Source organism: Phasianus colchicus, chromosome 18, assembly GCF_987193195.1.
Source record: "Phasianus colchicus chromosome 18, bPhaCol1.hap1.1, whole genome shotgun sequence".
NCBI lineage: Eukaryota > Metazoa > Chordata > Aves > Galliformes > Phasianidae > Phasianus > Phasianus colchicus.
In genome coordinates this window covers 2,551,148-2,566,613 of record NC_143453.1, presented here as the reverse complement: position 1 = coordinate 2,566,613, position 15,466 = coordinate 2,551,148, and the positions used below count along the sequence as shown (strand labels likewise).

General features: G+C 62.6%; 2 protein-coding genes across 2 annotated transcripts; both read left to right on the top strand.

Moving 5' to 3' along the window:
- Positions 1–1,058: 1,058 nt before the first annotated feature.
- On the top strand, positions 1,059–8,103 carry TBC1D10A (TBC1 domain family member 10A). Its single transcript, XM_031592131.2, has 9 exons — positions 1,059–1,282; positions 2,378–2,477; positions 4,725–4,832; positions 5,002–5,108; positions 5,285–5,399; positions 5,587–5,652; positions 5,859–6,048; positions 6,588–6,742; positions 6,903–8,103. Exons 1-9 carry the CDS (start codon positions 1,083–1,085, stop codon positions 7,293–7,295), a joined length of 1,434 nt encoding a protein of 477 aa, XP_031447991.1. The 5' UTR covers positions 1,059–1,082; the 3' UTR covers positions 7,296–8,103.
- An 827-nt stretch (positions 8,104–8,930) lies between these two features.
- Positions 8,931–12,874, top strand: CASTOR1 (cytosolic arginine sensor for mTORC1 subunit 1). The gene is made up of 9 exons (XM_031592135.2): positions 8,931–9,110; positions 9,185–9,255; positions 10,979–11,172; positions 11,279–11,411; positions 11,628–11,751; positions 12,124–12,231; positions 12,301–12,383; positions 12,492–12,586; positions 12,658–12,874. The coding sequence occupies exons 1-9, from the start codon at positions 8,998–9,000 to the stop codon at positions 12,721–12,723; spliced, it is 987 nt and encodes a 328-aa protein (XP_031447995.2). The 5' UTR covers positions 8,931–8,997; the 3' UTR covers positions 12,724–12,874.
- The last annotated feature ends 2,592 nt before the right edge of the window (positions 12,875–15,466 follow it).

Genomic DNA, 15,466 nt, shown 5'->3' with positions numbered 1-15,466 from the left:
TCGTGAACAAATCTCTACTTTTTCTTTTTTTTTTTTTTTTGCTGTTAGGAGGAAATCAAGCCCTGGGTGGAGGCAGCGCTGCTCTGGCTCACGGTGAGAGAAGGGTTGGGTTGCAGGGCTGGGGGCTGCAGGTGTGGCCCAGCATGAGCTGGGGCAGCTCCCCAGTGTCACCCAGTGCTGGGCTGGGCCCTGCTGCACCCATCGGGCTTTATTTTTAGCACGGCCCGGCCAGTTCTACCTGCACAAGGTGCTGGCAGCTACTCTGGTGTGGGACAGTGGTTGTGCTGGGCGGCTGTGAGCACAGCCCCTCCCTCCTGGCCAGGGACTGGTGGGGTCCTGGAGCTCCTGGAGTGGACCCAGGGAAGGCCCAGTGCCCCAGCATGGGGTAACACTGCAGTGCCTGTGGGCTCAGCATTGGCCCCATGAAGCCAGGGTTGGCTCAGCCAGGGTCCAGCCCTGTCCCAGTGCCTCCAGTTCCCTTCCAGCCCCCTGCCCTCAGCCCTCCTCTCCCTCGTGCACTCCCCGTGCCCCACGCTCAATCTCAGCACCCTCAGCTTTGTTCCAGTGCCCCCACTTCAGCCCTAATGGCCCCATGCTCTCCCAGTACCATCCAATTCCCCCCCAGTCCTGTCCCAGTTCCTCCAGTCCCATCCTAATGCCTCCCAGTTCCACTCCAGTCGACTCGCACTGCCCCATCCCCGTACCCCCAGCCCTCCTTGCCCCATCCCCGTACCCCCAGCCCTCTCCCAACGCCCCCATCCCATCCTTCTGCCCCCTGCCCCCCCCCCACCGCCCCCCGGCCCCCCCATGCCCCGCCCCCCTCTCTGCCACTACCGGGCCCGGAGGAGGTGGACGGCGCTCTGACTGACAGCTTGCCCGCACTTCTCACCCAATCCCTTCTCCGCGTGGGCGGGCCCTCGCTTCCACACTTCCCTCCGATTGGCCGAGCCGCTTCTCCCGCCTCCTCCCCCTCGTCTCACCCAATAGCGGGGCGGCGCCGGGGCGTGGCGGGCGGCGAGGGGCGTGGCCGCCGCCGTGGCCGCGGCATGGAGGAGCGGCCGCGCCGCCGCTGAGCCGCCGCCATGGCCAAGAGCCGCGGGGGCGGCGGGCCCGGCTCGCCCGGCAGCGCCCGGGGTTTGGCGGGCACCCGCGAAAGCCTGGCGGAGGCGGGCGGCGACGAGCTCAGCTCGCTGGGCTCCGACTCGGAGGTGAACGGCGGCCCCGAGGAGCGCCGCGTCGATAAGTTCGGCTTCATCGTGGGCAGCCGCAGCGCCGAGGGAGCGTGAGTGGGGCCGGGCGGGGGGACCGGGCTGCGCGGAGGGAGAGCGCGGGGGGAACCCGCTGGGAGACCCGCCCGGAGATCCGCCCGGCCGCTCCCCGCTGCTCCCGGCCCTCCTCCCGCCGCCGCCGCCCGGCCCGGGCCTCCCTTCGCCTTCCGCCCTCCGAGGCCTGCGGCTCTGCCCGCCGTCCGCCGCCGGGGATGACCCGGCTTCTGCGGGAGCCCCGCGGCTCCCGGCCCCTCCGTCGTGGCGGGGCGGCGCGGCACGGCGGGCCCGGCCCGGGGCGCGGCGCTGCGGGTGGCGGCCCCGCGGTGCGACGGACCGCGCTGCGCCGGGACGGGACGGCGATTCCCGGTGCGGGCGTTGGGCCGGCGGTCAGCGCTACGGCTGCGTGCCCGGGGCGGGTGACAGCTGCGGGACACCGGCTGTGTCCGTCCGTCTGTCCTCCGGTACGCCGGCTGCTCCCGTCGGGCGGCATCCATCCAGGACGGGCCGCAGAGCTGCTCCGGCTGCACCCACCCGGAGCGTTCCGGCAATAGAGACGCCGGGAAGGACCGAGCTGTCATCCCGCGGCTGTCCCCGTGGCACCCGTCCCTGCGTGTTGCCCGCTGCCGGCTTGCTGTCGGCTGCTAACAGCTCCCAGCCGTGCTGGCACGGCACCAGCAGGCAATGGGCCAGCCCAGCATCCAGCATCCCTCCCGCTTCCCACGCCTCTCCGAGCCCCACGCTCCCCACATCGGGGCTGCCTGTCCCCGTGCTGATGGTCCCTGTGCTGGGAGAGCCCTTCGGAGCCGATTGAAGGCTGCACAGAAGTGATCTTGCTTGGCCCTGTCTGACCCTGGGTGGAACCTCGTGAGGCACCATTGGGATGGGGCTGCCTGGAGATGTGGCACCAGACAGACCCTACAGGGACAAGCTGACCCCACAGAGGGGCTGTGCTAGCACACAAACACTGGCAGGCAGCCCCTTTGGGTTATCCATCAAAGCTAAGTGCTGCAGGAAAACATTCTGCTCGTCTGTGGGAGCCTGGGGACGGGTGGCCTCTGGGATGTTGGGTATGGGGCTTGCAGTCATTCCGATGTCCCTTTGTCCTGCAGACTGGAGGAGGTTCCCCTGGAGGTGCTGCGGCAGCGTGAGTCCAAGTGGTTGGACATGCTCAACAACTGGGACAAGTGGATGGCCAAAAAACACAAGAAGGTGAGTGCCCGCCTGCTGTCTCCATGTAGCAGGGAGGGACAGCTGCGTGCAGCAGCATCCCAGTGAGACTTGAGTGCGTCCCACACGTCAGCAGGTCCCCACATTTGTCTTGCCCTTGGGTGATGCTGTTGGCTCAGGTGGGCTGTTCCCCTTCCAGCCCGGCTGCTGCTGCTGCTCACGGCTGCTCCCTGCCGGGCTGCGGCTTCCCAGAGCTGGCTTGGCTGCCTGTGTGCAGCCATGGGAATTGTTAGGTCATGGAAACTTCTGCTCTGAGCATCTTGCAGGCTGAAAACAAAACAAAAAAAAAAAAGGCAAAAAAGGCCGTGGGTAGGAAATGGTGGAGGCTGATGTGCGGGATGCAGCCTGTGAACTGGGGCAGGGCAGGAGGCTCAGTCCGTGCAGGGCTGCTTTGGTGCTCCCCGACCTCCTGAGGGTGTGAATGGAGCAGGGATGGAATGCAGGGCGCTGCTGTGCCTCTGGCAGAGGTGGGGAGGGCTGGAGGGTGGCATAACCCTGACGTGCCATGCCCCTACTTGGAGCTCTGTGGCACTCCCTGGGCACCACTCGGTGCCTGGTGACCCGCAGAGGAATCCCTCGTGTGCTTCTTGGCTGCTTGCAAAGGGTTGCTGAGAGCTTTTGGGGACGCGGCAGGCGGGTGCTTTGTTTCTGCCCATGCTGTGCACTGCTCTCTGCGTGCTTTCCAGGCTCTGGTGAGTGCCCAGCAGCTGTGCTGCTGGCAAACTGCTCCCTCGTGCTCAGGCTGAGCTCCAGGAGGTCCCCACGGAGCTCCATGCGCTCTGTCCTTCAGTACAATCAGAGCCTGGAGCCTCAGAGGGCTGCTCCAGAGAGCTGCTCTGTGCTCAGGCCCTGCAGCCGGATGGCTCGTTCGCACCTGCACTTCTCCACTATGCTGAAATGGAGCTGTCCTGGCTCAGATCCCACCAAGCTGAGCGGTGCCAGTGCTGCGTGCTGCTCCCTGCCCTTTCCAGCCAGCCCGTGGGAGTGCAGACGTATGGGCAGCTCCGGCGACACTTTGCTTGCAGCCTCCCCCAGCCTCTATGCATTCCTGGTCTCCCAAAGGGCACGCGGGGGGCGATGGCAGGACAAAATTTGGAGCTGGTGGAGCCCAGAGGGCTCAGCCTGTCCCAGCTGCACGGCTCAACCGAGCCTGAGCTCCCAGCAAGGCGGCTTCCTTCCTGGCTGCTTAGCTAGCAGGAAGGGGAGTGAAGAGGGAGCTGTCAGCAGCTGAGCTGCCCATGGCTGCTGTGGGCATTGCCCACAGTGTTTCCTGCGAGCACAAAGCCCTCACAGGGCCCTAGTGGGTAAACAAGCAGTGGTGTGGTGAGGGTGCAGCAGGGAGCGTGGCGTCAGCACCGTGCTGGGAACAGAAGTGCTTGCTCCTGAGTTACGCTGGCAAACAGGGAGAGCGAGCTCTGGGCAGGCAGGCGGTGCCCAGGGCTGCGGTGCCTCAGGGAGCTGCTGGCTGCAGCATGCAGAGCCCTGGCACTGCTTGGGCACGGGGTGTGTGCCACCCAAGCGAGGAAGTGAGGCAAGGGGATTGTGTTGGAACTGTGCGGGGCTTTGTGCTCCAAGTGTCCAACTCATGGGACCACAGGGAGATCATGGCACTGCTTCACCAGGGCTGGGGCAGGACGGGAGCAGGAAAGGACGCAGCCTGGCTTCAGGTGGCAGCTGCAGGGTTAAGTGTGTCTGCTCTGTGCTGCAGAGCTGGCACCCACGCTGCCCGGCCTGGACTTTGTTCTGGCCGGTGCCAAGGAAACCTGGGGCTGGCTGTGCACAGAGCACGGGGGCTCAGAGCCTGCCCCTTCTGCCCCAGGGCCGTGGTAGGGCTGTGGAGTCCTCTCTTCTGCCTGGGCCATGGTGGTGTGGGGAAGGAGCCAGCCGCTCCCTGCTTGGCTATGACGTTTGCTCTTCCAGTTGCTCTGAGGCAGAGCTAGGCTTGTTGGGAGCTGTTTGCGGGCTGCATGGCCTCAGCCAGCTCCAGGCACCTCCCTGCAGCTCTGTCTTACTGGCATGCTGAGAGCAGGGCTGGGGAGAAGGGGCTGAGGAGACCCCGGACTGGCCAGGTGTGTCAGCACAGCACGTGGCTGGGCACCCTGTCCCCAGTGGTACAAGGACACATCTGGTATGGGGATTGCAATGCTGGCCTGACCCACGTCTTGCCCTGGGACTCTTGGTGCTCCTTGCTGCTCTGCAGCTCCCCTGACAGCTTTGTTCCCTGCACAGATCCGGCTGCGGTGCCAAAAGGGGATCCCACCCTCGTTGCGGGGCCGAGCGTGGCAGTACCTCTCCGGCAGCAAGGTCAAGCTGGAGCAGAACGTTGGCAAGTTTGATGTGAGTGTGACTGGGGACCTTCCTGTGCCTGCAGCTCTGATGAGCACCCCAAGCAGCATGAGCTGATGAGGCAGATGTTTGGGGTAGCTCCAGCTCCATACACACCCCGCTGGTGCTGGAATGGGGCTGCTACTTGGTTGGTGCTCTCACCTCAACTTTCTTCTCCCAGGAGCTGGATCTCCTCCCAGGGGAGCCCAAGTGGTTGGATGTGATTGAGCGGGATCTCCATCGGCAGTTCCCCTTCCATGAGATGTTTGTCTCACGTGGAGGCCACGGGTAAGTGGAGCAGCTGCACCTGGAATGGAACTGTGGCTTTGGTTTTGTGGAGGATGAATCCCAGCCCATGGGCTGAGTGCTGGGGGGAGATGGGCTGACCGTGGTGTCAGTTTGGGTCTGTGGGGAGGTGGCTGGGCTGCGTCGATGCCCCTCTTCACATCTCCTCCCTCCTGCAGGCAGCAGGACCTGTTTCGAGTGCTGAAGGCCTACACACTGTACCGCCCAGAGGAGGGCTACTGCCAGGCCCAGGCCCCAATTGCTGCTGTCCTGCTCATGCACATGCCAGCCGAGGTATGGGGGGGACCTGGCAGCAGTGGGGCGGTGCTGCTGGGCACAGTGCTCAGTGCATGACACTGCATTACCCCAAAGCACAGCCCTCAGCCCCGGCGTGCTCCGAGCAGAGCCTTGGAGCAAAACGGGGCTGCAGGGCTGTCCCCTGGTGGTGCCTGCAGCTCACCTGCTGTCCCTTGGCTTGCAGCAAGCATTCTGGTGCCTGGTGCAGATCTGTGAGAAGTACCTCCCCGGCTACTACAGTGAGAAGCTGGTGAGTGAGGGGCCCACAGCTCTGTCCACAGAGCAAGAAGGGGTGCGTGGGCGCTCCCACACTCGAAGCTCAGAGTAGCTTTGCTGTCATTGTCCATGGGGCACAGATTTAACAGTGGTCGTCCTGGTGGACAGCGGCCAGGCATAGGGAAGCTGATCCCAGGGCTGAGCCAGAAGGTCTGGAGTCATTCAGTTCTGTCCCTGCAGGAGGCCATCCAGCTGGACGGGCAGATCCTCTTCTCGCTGCTGCACAAGGTCTCACCCGTGGCCTACAAGCATCTGAGCAAGCAGAAGATTGACCCCATCCTGTACATGACGGAGTGGTTCATGTGCGCCTTCTCTCGCACGCTGCCCTGGAGCTCCGTGCTGCGTGTCTGGGACATGTTCTTCTGTGAAGGTAAGGGCTGCGTCCTCCTGGGGGGATGGGACATGGCACAGGACAGCCTCTGCTGGGGGGTGATTCAGCCTGGAGAAGGAAAGGTGCCAGGGAGACCTTGTTGAGGCCTTCCAGTACCTAAAGGGCTGTAGGGAGTGAAGTGATAGGACAGACTGTAATGGCTTTGAACTAAAAGGGGAGAGATTGAATGAGATATTTGGAAGAAGCTTTTTGCTTAGAGGGTAGTAAGGCCCTGGCTCGGACTGCCCATCTGTGTAACTGTGGGTTCCCCATCCCTAGTGGTGAGGCCAGGCTGGGTGGGGCTGAGCAGCCTGAGCTGATGGGAGGTGTCCTTCCAGTTAGCTTGCATCAGTGCTTATACAAATAAACTCGCAATGGGCTGTATTGTCCCAAATACCAGTGTTTATCCTCGTGTGCCTGGCTGCTAGCAGCACCTGCTGGCCGTGTGCTGTGTCCCAGCTCAGCAGGTGTCCTCCTGTCCCACACGCCGTATCCTCCTGTCCCACTTGCCACTCGCTGCCTCACTTCTCCTCTTCCAGGGGTGAAGATCATTTTTCGTGTGGGCCTGGTGCTGCTCAAACACACTCTGGGCTCCTCAGACAAGCTCAAGTCATGCCAGGGCCAGTACGAGACCATGGAGCGGCTGAGGGCCCTCAGCCCCAAGATCATGCAGGAGACCTTCCTGGTGCAGGAGGTGAGGTGCTGTGGGGCCCGGTGCCGTGCTGGGGCTGGGTGTCCGTGGGTGGGCAGAGCTCATGTCCCCCATATTACCTGGGTTTAGGGGTTCCTCTGCTCCTGGGGGGTGGCACCAGCACCGAGGGAAAGACGTTGGCAGCGCAGCTCTCTCCCTGCAGGTGATCGAGCTGCCGGTGACAGAGCGGCAGATTGAGAGGGAGCACCTGATCCAGCTGAAGAAGTGGCGTGAGACACATGGGGAGCTGCAGTGCAAGTCCCCCCCGCGCCTGCACGGTGCCAAGGCCATCAGCGAGGCCGAGCCCCCCACCCGCAAGGCACTGGAGCCCGTGCCCTCCATCATCGTCCCCCCCGGGCCCGCCCCGGTGCCCAAGGCCCGTAAGAGCAAGGAGAAAAACCGTGAGAAGGCCTCCAGCAGTCCCACCAACAGCCCCGGGGCTGAGGGCAACGGGGCTCCCGGCTCTGCCCGTGAGCTGCTGCACCCCCAGAGCTCCCCCCACCACCAGTCCAAGGAGAGCTTGTGCTCACGGGAGAGCGAGGACACGTACTTGTAGGGCCGGCACAGCCCCACGGCCGGGCTCAGCTGGGCTGTGTTCGGACCCGGGCTCCAGGACGCTGTTCCCTCTGTGGCCGAGGGCAGGAGGGGACCCCAGGGTGGGAGGGGACCCTCGTGGCGCCTGGCGACGGGGGCTTGGGGCTGGAGGGAGCAGAACGTGGCCGATGTGGGCTCGTGTGGCACCGTGGGGGCACCGTCTGGGTGCCCATTTAGGGTCCCGTGGGGTGACCGGCGGGAGCTCAACCCAGCGCGGTGACATGGGGACGCATCCAGCCATGCTGTCCCCAGCCCTGCAGGGTGCTGGCACCACGGTGGTGGGAGCCCTGGCACGGGGTGGCTGAGCCACCCGAGCTCCCCTGCCGCCCCTCAGGGGCCAGGCATGAGCCCCCCTCCTCATCCCTTCACCCCACGTCCCCTGCATCCCTCCCCCCATCCCCTGCCCACCCCACGCTGTCGGGGCAAACCCAGACCCAGTTCCCCATTTCTTGGGGCTGGGGGTACGTGAGGAGTCGGGAGCAGCCGCTGCCCCCCCTTCCCCTCCTCTTTATCTAGTGAGGATGTATCAAGCTGTAGCCCAATATGTAGTATGAATTTACCTATTCACTGAGCCTATTTATTATTCCTCCGTGGCAGTAACTCTTGCAGGCTGGGGGCCGAGGTTGGGAACTGCAGGCGGGACGCACCAGAGGCAGCAGGATTCGATGGCAGACCCCGTGCCCTGCAGGGCCGAGGTGAGCCGGGGCTGGGGGTGCTGCCTGCTGCGGGGTCCCCCCTTATCCCCCCTACCCCTCGCCGTGGGCAGGGGGAGGCTTTGTAAAATACAGCGGGGCAACGTGGTTTTGTACAAAGGGGAAATAAAGCAGGATTGTGTAAAGGCGCAGCGTGTGCGGCTCCCTGGGTTCAACGTCTCTCTTGGGTGCCATGGGGGGGGGGACAGGGCTGCTCCATCCCCTCCCAGCTCTTGCTCACGCTCCGTGTCCACGCAGAGTGTGGTTTGGGGCCTCACTTCCCTGCCTGTTGGTGGCTGCGGGGACAGAGGTGGCATCGCTTAGTGGCAGCATCCCTATAAATAGGGGAAAACTCTTGTGCATCTCATGCGATGATCAGCGTGGCTGTCCCTTGTCCCACCCCAGTGTCCCGGAAAGGGGCACGGTGGGGACATAGCAGGGAGGTGACCCACCTTGCTACCCCTCCCCGCCCCAGGGGCCAACGCCGTTTGAAGCGCAGATGAGAGACGCCGAGCCCTGCTGACGCACCTGGAGGTCACCTCCAGCCCCGGGGCTTCTCGGCCGGCCGCCCATCTCCCAGCAGAGCCGGGAACAGCTCGGCTCCCCCTGCCTTCCTTCCCCAGCCTCAGTTCTCTGCTTTCCACGTACAAAATGGTGCTCCCTGCAGGCAGGAATGATGCAAAAACTTCCACTCCCCTTTTCCAAAATCCATCTTCCCACGAAGGAGCGGCTGCGGGAAAGATCCCGTGTTCCTGCATCCCACCCCTCCCTTGAAATCCGCTGGTCCCGAACCCTCCCGGCTTGGATGAATACGGGGCCAAAGCTCCTCAAAGCGTTGCGGGACGGGGCGGGGCGGGCGGGTGCCCCTCCCGCATCCCGGGGCGGTGCCGGGGCGGTGCCGGGACGGGGCGGTCCGGTCCCGTTCGGCCCTTATAGCCCCACGAAGCCCCGTCCCGTCGCGGCGCGGCCGCCATGGACCTTCACATCTTGGAGCACCGCGTTCGGGTGCTGTCCCTGGCGCGCCGCGGGCTGTGGCTCTACACCCACCCGCTGCTCAAACTGCTCTTCTTGCCGCAGCGCTGCAGGTACCGCTCCCCTTCCTCACCCTTTCCTCCTCCTCCTCCTCTCGCTCCTACCGCACCGCGTTGTGTCCCGGCAGGTGTAAGTTCTTCAGCCTGACCGAGACCCCCGAGGATTACACCATCATGCTGGACGAAGAGGGCTTCAAAGGTACTGCCACCGTGGCCGTGAGTTGTGGCCGGCCTCAGCTGGGTGATGCTCGCAGCTCTGCGGTCAGCAGGGAGCTGCCCTGCTCAGGTTCTCCCAGTTTGGCTGCTCCGGTGCTGCCCGCAGTCACGGGGACGCGGCTGTGCCTCTGCAGTGGGATGGGGTGGGGAGTGGGAATGCTGCCCGTCCCCATATCCCCATATCCCCATATCCCCATATCCCTACATCCCCATATCCCACCATCGGGGCGTGCTGGGGGTCTTTGAGCCCTTCCAAGTCAGTCCCTCTCCCTGAAGGTGGCACCGGGCGATATCCCCGTGCAGTGACCTATGTGTACAGCCCTGCTGCAGGGGTCTGACCCCACGGGCTGTGCTGGGGGGCACATCCTGACCCCATCCTGTGCTCCAAACCCCCCCAGCCGGGCTGTATCTCCTGCTCACGCCCCGAGGAGCAAAGGTCAGCAGCTCGGCCGCAGTGCGACGCTCCCACCAGGCTGCAGCCCGGCTCCCCACTGCCGTCCGGAGGAACCGGGGCCGATCCCCACACATTGTTTTATTCGGGGCCTTATGGACAAATGCTCCTCGATCCCGAGGGGTGGGCGGGAAGCAGCAAACAATGGCTGCGAGGCGCTGCACGGCGCCGGGCTGGGGGGCTGCCAGCACCCCCGGGGCACCCCGTGGGGCCCTGCTGTACCCCTGTGTTATAATTCACGGCTTTGGGGCTGGGCGAGGATCTGGGGCCGGCTGCTCCCCAAAGCGTGGGGACATCTGGGGGCACCCATGTGGTCCCAGCCCCCCCCTGCGGCCCCCGGTTCCTATGGGTGTTGAAAAGCCATTAAGTGGGGATGTGGCCCCACGGTCCCCGTCCTCGGGAGTGCTTCCTGTGCAGGAACAGGCGGCTGCCAGCACCCTGGGCTTGGGAACTCCGGATCCAGCCTCACTCCTCCCTCATCACTGCAATGAGCTGGGTGTTCTCAGCCCAGTGCTGCCTGGCTGCTGCTGAGCACTGGGCAGTGAGGTCTGGGGGTGCCCACTTGGGAACATGGGGTGCCGAAGGAACAGCGTGGCCCTGATCCGTTCCTTCCTGGGGAGCGGGTGTGGGGCAGGAAGGAACCGGCCGGCACACTCATTCCCTGCCAACAACAGCAGCTTTTTGGGAGGCAGCCCTGGCCTCCCGCCAGCATGGGCTCAACCTCATGGATTGTGGCTTGTCAGAGCTGGGCATGATGTGAGGCCGTCCCACGTCCCCTCCGGTGTGACATAGGGACAGAGGATGGGGTGGGAGATGTGTACAGCCTCAGGGTCTTAGCGTGCTGCACCCACTTGCAGCCAGCTCTGCAAGTGCAGGACAAGAGGCACATCCCAGATTTGGAAGGTTTGTCTCTAGTATCAGCATTCCCAGCCCCATGTGTGGAGCTGACACTGCCCCTTGCTGCATGGGGACAACACTGAATCATTTCCCCATATGCTGGCACTCGGCTGCCATCAGAGCAGGGATGTACATAGTGTTACCTGTGGTGCCTTGGGCACAATCTCCTTGCTGTCCCCAAGCAGCCACCCTCAGCACCCCATCCTGTATCCCTTACTCTGTCCCCAGCAGGCCATTGCTCCCTCCAGCACCAGCCTTGCACGATCGGTACCCGTTGTCCCCTCTTGCTGGTGTCCCGGCAGGTTTGGGGACACAGCACAGCTCCGTATCATAACTCAGTTTCCCCTCTCCCACACAGAGCTGCCGCCCTCCGAGTTCATGCAGGTGGCAGACTCAACATGGTTGGTGCTCAGCGTCGTCTCCAACGGCTGTGTGCCCTCCGGCTGCCAGGCCACCGGCGTCACCAAGATCGCCCGCTCCGTCATCGCGCCGCTGGCCGAGCACCACGTCTCAGTGCTGATGCTCTCCACCTACCAGACAGACTTCATCCTGGTGAGCTCAGTGGGGACAGTGCCACGTGGCCCTGGGGCTGTGTGGGAGATGGTGGGGACCCTGCTGATCTTTGGGGACAGCCACGGTGACGCCGCGCCGCTGCCAGGTGCGGGAGCGGGACCTGCCTGTGGTCATTCACACCTTGGCTGGGGAGTTTGACATCTACAAGGAGGAGAATGGTGAATCCATCCCAGTCCCATGTGATGATGCCAGCAATGGGTTCCTCAAGCCCAAGTCGGGTGAGTGGCTCCAGGATGTCCCCGAGGCCACCTCGTCCCCAGGTGGCACAGTGCCCAAGGGATGCTCCGTTGCAGACACCCCCGTGCTTTGGGAACCCCTGCGTTTTTGGCGTCCTGCGGTGCCCCGGGGGACGCTGCTGGCCCAGGCGGCCACGTGGTGGCACTGCGGTGCTGTCCCCAAGGGCACCGGTGACAGCTGGTGGCTCTGCCCCGCAGCCCCCAGCCCCACGCTGCACCCCGTGCAGAGCCCTCAGAACCGCTTCTGCATCCTGACGGTGGCACCCGACACGCTGCCTGCCATCGCCACCATGCTCATCGACGTCCTCTTCTACTCCCACAGGTGAGTGACAGCGCTGGGGACACCAGTGTCACCCCTCGTGCCTCACTCACTCATTCACTTTTTGACTTCCCCGTGCATTTTGTAACTTTTTGCCACTGTTGGGTGCTGCCAGCCCTGCTCCCACCTCTGTGGACAGGAGCCCTGGGGAGACAAGCCATGTGGTGCAGCCACACAAAGCGAAAGAGAGAAGGGTTTCTTTGTAAACGGGGTGGGCACCCACCCCCTGCAAACTCAGCTGCCCAAGTTTGCCAACCCTGTTCCCATCTTGAGGCACCCCTGGGTGACACTGAGATGCCCCAAAGGCACCCTTGGATCTGTCCCAATGGCACACTTTTCCTGATTCGAGGTCCTTGTGCCATCCTCTCCCCACAGCCCCCCCAAGGAACCCAGTGCCGGTGACCTCGACTCCATCACCTTCTTCTCCTTCTCGCTCATAGAGGGCTACATCTCCATCGTAATGGATGCAGAGACCCAGAAGCAGTAGGTGCTGTCCCTGGGTGCCCCCGCCCAGCACTGGGGGTCTGCCATGCTCACTTCCCCCCTTTTTAGGTTCCCCAGCGACCTGCTGCTCACCAGCTCCAGCGGGGAGCTCTGGCGGATGGTGAGGATCGGTGGGCAGCCCCTGGGCTTTGGTGAGTGCCACCGCGGGTCTGCATGGGGTACGGGGATTTGGGGACCCCTCCTCTGCCACTGCTGTGTGTCACCGTGTTGGTGACACCACGGTCTCGTTGCCTCCCCAGATGAGTGTGGCATCGTGGCACAGATCGCCGAGCCTCTGGCTGCTGTTGACATCTCAGCCTATTATATCAGCACCTTCAACTTCGACCACGCGTTGGTGAGTCCAGCACCCAGCACCACAGCTTCCCCGTGTCCCCCAGTGGGGCTGACAGTTCTCTGTCCCCACAGGTCCCTGAGGAAGGCATCACAGAGGTCATCGAGCTGCTGCAGAAGCGCCAGGAGAGCAGCAGATAGTGGCCAGGTGTGCGGTGACACCGTGCCAGTCCCCTCCTGCACAGGGCTGTCCCCAGCACGGTGTTTGTTGGTCCTCATTCTTAAGCCTTTCCCTGGTGCTGGGCAGAGCCCGGTGGCTCAGCATCACTCTGCCCATGGAGGGGACACACAGGGGGACACTGCTGTGACAGTGTTAGTTGCAGAGGGCAGCATCGTGCCTTCCTCTGCCTTGGGCTCCTGCCCGGTGTTCTCAGGGTGCAGAGGGTGCCATTGAGGGGATTGGGGTGGTGGGGAGCAGGGGCCTGCATGCCCCAGAGCAATGATGTGCCACGGCCCTAGCAGAGGTGACAGCATGTGCTGCCTGTCCCCATATGGGTGTCAGTGTGGGGTGGTGGCTGTGATGCTCCTAAGGGCTGCAGGGGGGTCAGGGCAGCACTACAGCCCTGGGATGACCTGGTGTCCCAGCCATTTTGTATTGTAGGGTGGGCAACGGTGGCTCCCCAGCTCCTTTCAAGCTGTTACACACTTTTTAATGTCAATAAAAGTCCTATTTTTTGTGTTCTTTTTCTGAGTACACCTTGGCTGCAGCTGGGGCCACCCTACAACCTGTCCCCAAGCAGCAGCATGGTGACACTTCTGTCCCCATTGCAGCCGCCCGGGATGCAGCACAGCAGGTGATGGTTTCACTGCACTGATGTCACCCAGGGGATGGGGACACGCTCGGGACAGTCCTGTGACACATTTGGGGCAGGAAGTCGGGCCAGACGGCTGCCACCATCCTGACACCACCACTATGAATAGCAGCAGGGTCCCTCACCCAGCAGGGACCAGCACTCATCCTACATCCCTGCGTGTCTCCACTGCGTACAGCTGTGAGCCCTCGGCTTCCTGCGACGTCTCCGGGCTCTTTCCTGTCCCACTCTCTGTTTTCCAGGAGTCATAAGACAGCAGTGACGTGAGCCCCAGAGATGAAGAAATTGCAGTCAGCCAATGTGGTCACACGCTCTATTTTCAGCCCCGTTGGATATTGCATATCCCTGCACATTGTCCCCAAAGGCCACCAGCTGTTGGTGGCGGTGATTGCTGAGTCCTCATCATGGCCTGTGGGGACCCTGTGAAGTCCTGGAGTGGGGTGGTGCAGAGTGGTGGTGCCGGGGTGTCCTCTGCCTGCATGGTCTCAGTGACTTGGTCAGGGTTCTGTACTGGTATGGTGAGCCCTGCAGGGCTGTGGGCCTGAGGGTGGATGGATGGATGGGTGATGGATGGATGTGAGAGAGGAGAGATGAGCAGAGATTATTAGATGGATGGATGGATGGATGGACAGATGAGTTGGGGGATGTGTCAGTGAGAGGGTGGGTGGGTGCATGGATGGATGGGTGGGTGGGTGGGTGGACAGGTAAAAGAATGGAGAACTGGGTGGATGAATATCCAGAGGGGTGATGGTACGGACAGATGGACAGATAGCTGGATGGACTAATGGATAGATGGAGAGACAAGGCAGGCCCTTTGACTACATGGACAGACAGACAAGCTGCCTCCATTCTGGAGGAGTTTCTCCTGGAAAGAAGGGCGTTCTTCCTCCTCCATCCCTTCAAGAGCTGCCCTCCAGCTCCTGGCCCCACAAGGCAGAACCCAGCCTGGCCAACACCCATGGGTGTCCTCGGGCAGGGACACCTCGAGGAGGATGGAAACAAGGCCGAGGAGGCAGTGCCACCCTGTGTCCTGCAGCAGGGAGTTCTGCGGGCTGGGGGCAATGGGAGGGGAGGGAGAAATTTGGGGAAAAGAATACTTCGTTTTCTGGAAGTGAGTCAGTGTTGCGCTCTTCCGCTCGCAAGGAGATGTTATTTCAGGAGTGTCCTCCTCTTGCCTGAGCCACCCCATGCGAAACCAACTTCTGCTGTGGGCAGCTTCCTGTACTCAGAAGCAGAGGACTGCTGGCCCTTTTTCAGGGCTGAAACCCAGGGAAGGGAAGCGATTTGTTCCCAGCTGGCACGGATTGGCCATGATCCAGGGTTTTGACATGCAAATTCTGCACATTTTGGGGCCATGTGGCAAAGGGTGGGACTGCAGTGGTGTCATGTCTATGATCCTCCCTAAATCGGGAGCTGAAGAAGAAGAGCTTCAGGCTTGGGAACCACATGGTGGCATCGCCCCACTTTGGATGGGTTTGCTGTCACTCTTCACAAAAATCTGATGGATTATACCAATAATAAATCTCATAAATGGCATTAAGTTCAACAGGAAGTGTCAGCATCCTCTGATGCTCTGCTGCAAAGCAAAAGCAGCTTGGGCTGTGGCTGTGATGCAGTGCCCACTCCATAACCGTGACCCTGCAGGACTCTGTCAGACAGAAAACAGACTTTGTACAGCAACTGGTACTGCTGATGACCCCCAGCTGATTGCACTTCCTTCCCTGCACGTGTTGCGTGCAGTGTAGCAATGGGAACGGCTGCATTCCTTCCTTTTAGCACCCTACCACAGGTCCTGGCTGATCAAACCAGAGCTGAGCCAGCCCGGTGCCGTGCACAGTACTCATGTCCCCACCACCAGCATCATGCACCCTTCTGCCCTGAGTGGTATCCTTGGATTTGGGGTGTCCCCATCGACCGAGGAGAGATTGCAGACAGGCAGACAGGCTGAGCATCCCGTGGCATTGCTGAGTGCTGAGGTCTGGAGCAGTCTCTGAATCATCCCGCTGCGCACTGCGTTGCCCCAATCTGCTGTCCCCATCCAACCTGGCACCCACGTCTTGTCTGCAGCCCTG

Excerpts from the sequence above, each read along its gene's own strand:
- TBC1D10A (XM_031592131.2), top strand. The coding sequence starts at position 1,083 with ATGGCCAAGAGCCGCGGGGGCGGCGGGCCCGGCTCGCCCGGCAGCGCC. Across the intron at positions 1,283-2,377 it reads AGCCGCAGCGCCGAGGGAGC|ACTGGAGGAGGTTCCCCTGG; the intron begins GTGAGTGGGGCC and ends TTTGTCCTGCAG. Across the intron at positions 6,049-6,587 it reads GGACATGTTCTTCTGTGAAG|GGGTGAAGATCATTTTTCGT; the intron begins GTAAGGGCTGCG and ends CTCCTCTTCCAG.
- CASTOR1 (XM_031592135.2), top strand. The coding sequence starts at position 8,998 with ATGGACCTTCACATCTTGGAGCACCGCGTTCGGGTGCTGTCCCTGGCG. Across the intron at positions 11,752-12,123 it reads GTCCTCTTCTACTCCCACAG|CCCCCCCAAGGAACCCAGTG; the intron begins GTGAGTGACAGC and ends CTCTCCCCACAG. Across the intron at positions 12,232-12,300 it reads GATGCAGAGACCCAGAAGCA|GTTCCCCAGCGACCTGCTGC; the intron begins GTAGGTGCTGTC and ends CCCCCTTTTTAG.